At 48.1% G+C, this 10041-nt stretch overlaps 1 protein-coding gene across 1 annotated transcript; it reads left to right on the top strand.

Moving 5' to 3' along the window:
• The first annotated feature begins 3145 nt into the window (after positions 1-3145).
• NEFL (neurofilament light chain) lies at positions 3146-10041 on the top strand. Its single transcript, XM_075910869.2, has 4 exons — positions 3146-4475; positions 6776-6900; positions 7919-8235; positions 9494-10041. Exons 1-4 carry the CDS (start codon positions 3408-3410, stop codon positions 9667-9669), a joined length of 1686 nt encoding a protein of 561 aa, XP_075766984.2. The 5' UTR covers positions 3146-3407; the 3' UTR covers positions 9670-10041.

Here is a 10041-nt window from a genome sequence, read left to right as displayed (position 1 = left end):
CCCAGTATCCTGCCTGCCCACAGTGGCCAATGCCCCAGAGGGAGGGAACACAACAGGTAATCCTCATGTGATCCCTCCTCTGCCACCCATTTCCAGACAAATTAAGAACGGCTACGCTGTCACAACCAGAGCCGTCCTGTCCATGGGACAGCTGCTGCCCCAATGTTTTGGGGGACCCCATGGGGCCCAAAGAGGCTCCAAACATTAGTGGGGGGCCTGGTCTTGCAAGCAGGGGTTGGGCTGGTTCACAAACTCAGTGGTGGAAGGATTGAAGGGAAGGGCTGGAACTGCCCCCCGCATTTACCAGCAGCAGGAAGCAGAGTAATGCAGCTAGGGGCTGGCAGAGCAAAGCAGGTTGGGTCTGGGTCCTTCCACTTTTCCACTCCGCTACCGGTGGGGTGTTTGTGTGTGGACCCACCCCCTCACTGGTCCTCACTTGGAGGAAGAGGGCTTGGAGGAAACAGGAATGTGGTCAAGAGTGAAGATCTGAGTCAGCCAGCAGTTTAGCATTTGTTCCATTTGCATTTTCCCCCAAATGTCTTTGCAGGCTGCACAACCCACTCATGCAGGAATCAGTGAGGTGCAGTCATTTTCATGGCATAGATTGGGGACATAACAAAACCCCTGCATCCTGAATTAATTATTGTCATTGACATTGACTGTCCATTGCATGTGTTAGCTCTAGAGTTCACAGTCCTTAAGCTGGAGTGGAGTGAACACAATAATTTTCTCAGTGAAAAGTAAAATGTTGCAGGTACAGAGAGGCAAATGTAAAATATTTGCAGCTAGTATAAATTAGTGTAATTCTGTTGTTATCAAAGGAACGACACTGATTTACACCAGGTGAGCAGCATGTTTACCATGAAGGACCTAGTTATCAGGCTGTAGTTTCTGTATCATTAACATAGTTCAATAGTTATAATTGCATATTGCATATTGCATATAATTGCATATTGCATACAAAGGAACTGCAGTTAAACACCTGTGGCTGTCCCGGTTCAGCTCTTGGGCATTTGAAGGGTGTGGATTGTGGGATTGTATAATTGCTGTGTAGACTTTGTAATATTTTAAATGTAAACACAGCCTCTGCGAACCAGTCCCCCCCAAGCTAATGGGAAAGAAATCCTGATCCATCTTTTCTAGAAGATAAAGGCATTCAGAAAACAGTATTTGCCTGTCTTCTGTGTGCCTAGATGCCACTACAACTGGTTGAGATATTTCACAGCTGTTATACCCATTATTTCTCTTCCTTTGTAAAGCAATTAAACAGTTTCAGTGTCTGCTGCTAATGAATGTGGACCAAATCCTGCAGTTTTATTTGGTTTTTACTCAGACAAAGCTTTTATTGAATAGCTAATTTTTTTGTCATTCTGATCCAGACACTATGATTGTGTTCAAGCAATTTGTGAAACTTGGACTGTTTGCTGCTTTTATTCTTTCCATCTCTTCATGTCTTACCCTTCCTGCAAAGTGATCAGGGCATAAAGGTGATTTTGTTTTCACTAACCAACAGTAAGTCCTTCAGAACAGCCTGGGGAAAAGTTTGAAATCCAAAGCAGCTGGCCAGTGGCTTTAATAGCCCTATGACATTCCTTTCAATCCGGTGCTACAAGTTGCCAGATTCATTTACCTATCTATGGCTCAAACAGGCTCACTCCATGCAAACTTTATGGGTCAAAAGCAGAAATATTCAGATAGATGGATAGCTTTACAGATATGTGTGTGTTGGTGTATTACATGGTGATAGGCAACAAGCTAACCCACTTTATTTCCCCCTGAATTCATATCACTGGTTGGTGTAAAAAAGGATGTAACAAATATTACAGAAGAGAAATGCTGGAAAGGAAAAGAAAGCTAGAGTTCAACAGCATGTCTGTTAGATGGATTATGATAAAACGCAAATTAAATTACAGAATACTGAATCAGATTCATATGCCAGGATTGTCAAAGGCAAATAAAAGAGTTAGGTACCTAATTGTCATTGTACTCCAAATGGGGTCGGGCAGGAGACTAATGGAGTCAGATGCCCAATCCATACTCAGGGTGTGTGTTTGTGTATAGACACTTTGTGCTAGCTGTATTCTCATTATATTACCAGGGTACCCTTGTGTTACTGCAGGGTCATAGGAGACTGACTACCTGGGAGGGAGGGGATATGCAAAGTGCTCTGATGGACTGGGAGGAAAGCAAAGGGCTGGGGGGAGGGGTACTGATGAGTGGTAAAGGGAAATGAGGGGGTGACATGGAAGTAGGTACTGGGCAGATTCAAGGAGCTGATGGGACGGATTGGGGTGAAAGGCCTTGGTGTAGCAGGAGCTGATGGGATGGTGGGTGACACAGGTAAACTGGGGGAGCGGGTCAGGGTGGAATGAGATTGGGTGGAAGAACTGAAGGGATGAGAGGAGGGTGGGGACGAGCTGTTGGGATGGGGGAGAAGGGAGTTGACTAAGTGGGGGTAGTTTGAAAGGAGTTCATGGAGATGAGGTCAAGGGGTAGTTGGGGCCAGGCTTGGGAGGGGGTGTGACAAGCTGTGGGCTGGTAGGAGACACAGGAGCTGCTGTAGGGGGATGGGCTTGACAGAGGTGATGGGGGCTGCTATGGGAGGGTGGGATGAAGGGGGAAAATGGGTGCTGCTGTGGGGGATGGGCATGAAAGGTAAGGTGGGAAGGAGGGGGCAGTATGAGCTGCAGAGGGTGGGTTGGGGGGAATGGCAGCCGCTGTGCCTATGGAGATGAAGGAGGGGTGGGGCGTGGAGACTGGGGCAGGCAATAAGAGCTGAAAGGGGTGCAGAGGGAGCTGGGGCCATGTGGGAGGGTGGGGATGAAGGGGCAGTAGCAGCTGCTGCGCGGGAATAGGGGGCAATGGGAGCTGCGGTGAAGGAAGGGGTGGGAGTTGCGGAGGGGACATGGGGATGGAGGGGAGGGCAACAGGAGTTGCTGGGGGCATTGAGAGCGGCTGAAGGGCTGGGCGATAGGAATCGTGGTGGGTGCATGGGGGCTGGGGCGGGCGACAGGAGCTGCTGCGGGCGGGGGTGGGCGCTAGGCTGCGGGGGGAGTTGCCCTGGGAGGGGGCGGGGGGCGCTAGGCTGCGGGCGGTGGAGGTTGCTTTGGGAGGGGGCGCTGCGCTGCGGGAGAGGGCTGGGGGGGGGGGGGCGTTGCTGCGCTGCGCTGCTCTGGGGGCAGGGGCTGCGCGCACGCGGCTGGAGGGAGTCGCTGCCGGCGGGCCGGCGCTGGGTGCAGCCGGGCGGGGAGGGAGGCGGCGCCCGGCCCTTCCCTTTGCGCAGCGCCCGGCCCGCTCTTGGCCTCTCCCCGCCGCTGCGTCAGCGGGCCGGGCTCCTCGCGCGGCTACAAAAGCGGCGGGCGGGCGGCGGGCGGGCGCAGAGCAGCGGCCTCTCCTCCCGCGGCGCCATGAGCTCCTTCGGCTACGACCCCTTCTTCCCCGCCTACAAGCGGCGCTACGCCGAGAGCCCCCGGCTGCACACGGCCACCACGGCGCGCAGCTCCAGCAGCGGCGGCGGCTACGGCCTGGCGCGCTCCAGCTACTCCAGCCTCTCCGCGCCCCTCTCCGCCGTGTCGGTGCGGCGCAGCTATGTCTCCTCGTCCGCCTCGGGCTCGCTGGGGCTGTCCTCGCTGGAGAGCATGGACCTGGGCCAGGTGGCGGCCATGAGCAACGACCTCAAGTCCATCCGCAGCCAGGAGAAGGCGCAGCTGCAGGACCTCAACGACCGCTTCGCCTGCTTCATCGAGCGGGTGCACGAGCTGGAGCAGCAGAACAAGGTGCTGGAGGCCGAGCTGCTGGTGCTGCGGCAGAAGCACGCGGAGCCCTCCCGCTTCCGCGCCCTCTACGAGCAGGAGATCCGCGAGCTGCGCCTGGCGGCCGAGGAGGCCAGCAGCGAGAAGCAGGCGCTGCAGAGCGAGCGGGAGAGCCTGGAGGAGACTCTGCGCGGGCTGCAGGCGCGCTACGAGGAGGAGATCCTGAGCCGGGAGGATGCCGAGGGCCGGCTGCTGGAGGCGCGCAAGGGGGCCGACGAGGCGGCGCTGGCGCGGGCCGAGCTGGAGAAGCGCATCGACAGCCTGCTGGACGAGCTGGCCTTCCTCAAGAAGGTGCACGAGGAGGAGCTGGCCGAGCTGCAGGCGCAGATCCAGTACGCGCACCTCTCGGTGGAGATGGACGTGTCGGCCAAGCCCGACCTCTCGGCCGCGCTGCGCGACATCCGGGCGCAGTACGAGAAGCTGGCGGCGCGCAACATGCAGAACGCCGAGGAGTGGTTCCGCAGCCGCTTCACCGTGCTCACCGAGAGCGCCGCCAAGAACACCGACGCCGTGCGCGCCGCCAAGGACGAGATCTCCGAGAGCCGCCGCCTGCTCAAGGCCAAGACGCTGGAGATCGAGGCCACCCGCGGCATGAACGAGGCGCTGGAGAGGCAGCTGCAGGAGCTGGAGGAAAAACAGAACGCAGACATCGGCTCCCTGCAGGTGAGCGCCCCGGGAGTGGGCAGCAGGCGGGGTGGGTGAAGGGGAACCGTCTGACCCAGGTCACGGCGGGCGGCAGAGCCAGCAGGATATCCAGGCGGGCACCTCCTGGAATCGTCCCCAGAACCCGGCCAGGGAGCTGTCCAGCACTAGGCGGGGAGGGTGTCTGACCGCCGCCCAGCCAGGGAGCTGTCCAGCACTGGGCGGGGAGGGGGTCTGACCTACGCCCAGCCAGGGAGCTGTCCAGCACTGGGCGGGCAGGGGTCTGACCTACGCCCAGCCAGGGAGCTGTCCAGCACTGGGCGGGCAGGGGTCTGACCTACGCCCAGCCAGGGAGCTGTCCAGCACTGGGTGGGGAGGGGGGTCTGACCTACGCCCAGCCAGGGAGCTGTTCTTCATGGTGGGATTCTTACCACGGCCCAGCCAGTACCCAGGCGGGCACCCCCAGGGATCGTGCCCAGCACCCCTACAGGGAGCTGTCCAGCACAGGGGGGAGGGGAGGCGACTCTTACCGCCGCCTAGCCAGGGAGCTGTCCAGCATCTGCTTATGTAATGCGTACTGCAGTCCTACCTCTAGCCTGGGAGCTGTCCAGCACAGTGGGGTATTGCAGCCGCCTAGCCAGGGAGCTGTCCAGGTACGGTGCAGAACCCCCCAGAGCCTAAACCTGCTCCAAAGCCCAGTCAAGTCAGTGGACGCGCTGGAATGGTGTCCCACATGAGATTTGGATCAGTCTCTGCTCAGGGGACTGACCCAGCAGACTTCTAGGCAGGTAAGTGCCCGCTTGCTTTGCAGGAAACCCCAGAATATCAGCAGCGCTTCTTTGCAAATAAATGCAAAATGTGTGAGGTCCTCAGCGTGAGGTCCTCAGCTCTATAGGAGAAAGTGACAAAAGATTTGCATTAAGTAGGATGCATATTAATTAAAAGAATTGTTGTAAAGGGTGAAGTTAAAATCCAGTGCCTAGCAGATAAGAACTCAGACACCCAATAAATAGTCACCACAGCAATAAAGGCTAGCAATTAAAAAGGTGCTATTGGTTATAATGAATACTTCGCAATGTTTATGACAAAACACAGTGAGCTGCATTTGTTCCAATGGTGCTTAATGCAGCACTAATTACATGACTACAATTAAAAAGTTATAATGCCTGGCATATTCATTTGACTGAATATCAGATTACAGTGATATTAACAGGATTAATATTCATTGGATTGTATTATTTATGAATTGTATATTGCTATTAATAAAATATGAATGAGCTGTATTAGTTCTAATGCATGTTAGGTGATTACATTTTAAAGGATTTAATTAATCCGTTAATGAAAAATGAATGAAATTAATTAAGAAGGTATGATAGAGAATACAAAAGGATGAAAGAATAAAAGATTAAGAAAAATACAAAAATTTCAGGAATAATTTAGCTCTTGAATCACTTATTACTGCATGTAAAATCTTATGGCTCTTACTCAAGCAAAATTCTTCATCAGCACCTGTCAGGATCCAGAATATTCTGATTATTATGTAGTCCTGGCTTCAGTGCTGAGGGCCAGAATGAAATTCCTACTGAGGATCCTTCCAATTTATGATTTAAGTTAACTGGTAGTTTTACTTTAGTATGTGATTCAAGAAGGCCATTCTCTCCTTTAGCAACCACTTCATTAGGAACTATCTAGTCTGATGTAGAAAAACATCTATTGCTTCCTTGATGGGAAAGGATGGAACTGGTGTAGATAAACATTTCTGCAGATGCAGGGAATGGGCTCCAAATCTAATGGACCATATCTTTAGCTGGTGTGAATCAATGTAGCAACCCCTGGGAACCCAGTAGATACCATCTAAGGATCTAGCCCATTGTGTTTATTGGCATAAAGTCCCATGAATTAAAGAAAAATGGCATTAGACTAAAATGTAAAATAATATTTATTGAAGTATTGTAGCTTCACGACATTACTTGCTTTATGATGTTGATGTTTAGCATTTCTCCTAAAAATGGTGGGGACTAAAATAAATGCTGGCAGCTGTTTGGGAGAAATAAGGGAAAATCAGAACCACTGCAGATGTCAAAACCATTAAATGAAATGGAGTCATAGATGTTAGACATGGGAAAACCCTACAAGGTAATGTGGCACTTAATGTAAATATTAACTTTATATTTGAGGGTAGATGTGGGGTCTATTAAACACATCCCATTGATGCAGCAGAATTTACATTAATAGGTTAGTAACATTGTTTCCAAGCCATCATTGCTGTGCACAAGGGGAACTAAGAATTTTATGTTGCTGAATATTCTCATTCCCAACAGGACACAATTAATAAATTAGAAAATGAACTGAGAACCACAAAGAGTGAGATGGCCCGTTATTTGAAAGAATATCAAGACCTTCTCAATGTGAAAATGGCTCTGGATATTGAAATTGCAGCATACAGGTATGATGGAAAAAGTGTTAAGTGAATCAGAAATTTTCTCTTGTAGCTGGAGAAATTCCGTTTTATTTTTCATCTCTCTCTCAATCTTTAAACCTTTTAGACAAATCTTTTGTGAGAATTATAGCTGCTGACTAGGTTAGTTATTGATAGACTAATGTGTCAGAGAGAGAAGAATTATTAGGTCATTTTCTCCACTCTTGTCACTGTAGTGGCAGCTTTCCTATAGAATTCTATTTTATTCTTCAGTGTTTCATTAACTACCCCCTTATCACTCTCACAGGAAAAAAAAAAGCCAACCAAAGATGATTTGAAGGCAAAACATTTGCTTCAATACGAAGTCTGAATTTAGTAGTATGCTTAGATTTGTTGAATACAAAAAAGCTTGTTAGAACTATCAAAGCCTATTTAAAACAATAAATACAAATGTTGGGATTATCAAAAGTGCCTAAGTGAGTTAGGTGCACAGATCCCACTAAAAATTACTTTTAAAAGGCTAACGCTAATGTTTGCAAAAAAGCTTACTGCGCTATCATTATTTTGTTTGACCCTCAGCATTGATGGAAACTGCAAACAGAAAGCTAAGATTATTGACTATTTGCAGCTGACTGTTGAGGCAGGAGAATATTTTTTTGTAATATAAAACTGCTTGGTATATTTATTAAATGTGGACTCCTAGGAACAAAAGAAGGTCAATTTGGTGGATGTTCCTTCTCTATGTAGCCCTGCAGAGTAACAGGACACAATTATCTTCCATTCTAGTTGTGGTGATGTTATTTTAATGCTGTTTTTCCTTCGTACCCTCTCAAAAAGATCTTTACCTCCAGTGATGCTCACCAGTGTATAATTGCCACTGGACAGTTGACTATTGTAGACTAAAAGTGTGGAAGATGGTAATTTCTTTCAGACAGGGACCATCTTTGTGTTCTGTGTTTGTACAGCCACTTGACCCACCCATGATTAGGGCTTTTAAGCAGGACTGGAGGACAAGCAATAATTAATTGTTTCTTTTTCCTCCTAGAAAACTATTGGAAGGGGAAGAGACACGGCTTAGCTTCACCGGTGTTGGAAGCATAACTAGCGGCTACACTCAAAGTGCCCCAGTCTTTGGCAGGTCTGCCTACAGCGGTTTACAGAGCAGCTCCTACTTGATGTCAGCCCGTTCCTTCCCTGCTTACTACTCCAGTCACGTCCAGGAAGAACAGATAGAAGTAGAGGAGACGATCGAGGCAGCAAAAATGGAAGTGGCCAAAGAAGCACCCCCTTCAGAAGGCGAGGAGGAGGAGGAGAAGCAGGAGGCTGAGGAAGAGGAGGGAGGAGAAGAAGCTGAGGAAGAAGGTACTTTTGATTTCTTTTGAATTCACCTCTACTTATGTGAGGCCTCAATCTGCAAATCTTTGTTAATAGAAACATGCCTAAGTCAAGCGAATAGACCCATTGGCTTAAATGGGGGCTAGTCACAGAAGTAAAGGGTTGCTGGGCTGACCCTGTGATGCATGTGTGGGAAAACCTAGGTATAATGTAAAGGCTGAGCTCAGATAAATATTGACTGTTCAACACATGATGGGGCCAATACAGCTTCCTTGGCAGTCAATGGGAGTTTTGCAGTTGGCTTTCAAAGGAAGAGCATCGGGATCATGATAATAGAAAGTGCTATTGGCAAATTCTCTAGCCAATAAATACCTAATTTAACATTTATACACATTCCTGAAAGCAACAGGAACATCTTGAACTAAATATGAATTCCCAGAGAATATCTTGAACCAGATCTGCAGCTGGCATAGATCACTACTATTGACACCAGCTGGGATTCTTGCCTGTTATTTTCACTGCCCTCCTTCCACCAAAGTACTTTTGTCCATTAATTGCTTTACTAAACGTGTACATCTTTAAAGAAACATTTCAAACCAATTATTCTCTAGAGCATCCTTCCCTAGTTCCTATTGCAATATTTTTATCCTGTCCTTGAACTTGAGAATCTTCATTCTCTTTTTGATGCTATAACCATTCTCAGGCAGCATACTCTAATATACTAAGCTATAGATGGTAAACTCTTAACTGGCTAAACAGCAGGAAAAAGAATTCAACAGGCGCATATTAATGATCCTGATTAATCCTTGAGGGAGGATTTCAGCCACACATCTGAAAGCAAATTTGTTTTTATGTAAATAGTTTTCTAAGATCCACTTAGTAGAAAAGTTCATCTGTAAGTTAATGGTGATTCACTAGACAATGAACTCAAGGGTTCATCCAAAGTTCACTGAAGTCAGTGAACGGATACCTTTTGACTTCAGTGGGCTTTGGGTTAGGGCTTAAAAAGAGTTGCCAATCAGTTGTTGTTATTGTTTAAATGCAGGGGTTTCAAAGAAGCCTAGAGAAGCTAAGTACCCAAGACCCTTTGAAATGCAATATGATTTGGTGCCTAATTCCCTTAGTTCTTGAAAGACTTAGCCTAAATAAATACATCCTACATTCATAGACATTTATGATGGCACCAAAGTTAATTTTTGCTCACACTAAAATCAGTAGAGGTGACCATAGCTCAGCAACTCTACATGCATGATGCGAAATGCTTATTGCTGCTCAATTTTTAAAGGTGCCAAGGAGGAATCTGAGGAAGCCAAAGAGGGTGAGGAGGAGGAAGGAGGAGAAGAGGAGGAAGCAGAAGAAGGAGAGGAATCCCAGGAGGTTGCTGAGGAAGCTGAAGATGGGGAGAAGAAAGAAGAGGCAGCAGGAAAGGAAGAGAAAAAAGAGGAGAAGAAGAAAGATTGATTTAGACTGCGTGTTGGTTTCCCAATCAGGTCACAAAACAACCCTCAAATCTATTGAGCTAAAAATGTCGCACCATGTAATTAATTCAGAGACAATTTAGGTTTCAAGTTCTCTGTTTTCCTCTATGCACAGTATCCGTATGCTTGCAGAGTGCCTATTGGCTTGCTTCCAGAGTATGCATGGTGTTTACTTATCGGTTCGGGAGTTATGTTCAATTTGGATGATTCAAAACCTTAAAATGAAAAATATTAAGTCACACAGGAGACAAAATATGTTTAAATTCAAAATAGTTATGGAAACCTTGAGTGGTTATAGTAATGAAGGCTTCAGTAAAGTATGTGCGATAAAGCTAGACAATAAAGAACTGCATAC

Source organism: Pelodiscus sinensis, chromosome 28 (genome assembly GCF_052426305.1).
Source record: "Pelodiscus sinensis isolate ZL-2025 chromosome 28, ASM5242630v1, whole genome shotgun sequence".
NCBI lineage: Eukaryota > Metazoa > Chordata > Testudines > Trionychidae > Pelodiscus > Pelodiscus sinensis.
Note: the sequence above shows the minus strand (reverse complement) of the source record. Positions and strands in the feature narration are given on the sequence as shown.

What these genes read in the sequence shown, in the direction of transcription:
- NEFL (XM_075910869.2), top strand. Translation starts at nt 3,408, where the DNA reads ATGAGCTCCTTCGGCTACGACCCCTTCTTCCCCGCCTACAAGCGGCGC. An exon ending in CAGACATCGGCTCCCTGCAG is followed by an intron (nt 4,476 to 6,775) that starts GTGAGCGCCCCG and finishes CATTCCCAACAG; the next exon opens with GACACAATTAATAAATTAGA. An exon ending in AGAAGAAGCTGAGGAAGAAG is followed by an intron (nt 8,236 to 9,493) that starts GTACTTTTGATT and finishes CAATTTTTAAAG; the next exon opens with GTGCCAAGGAGGAATCTGAG.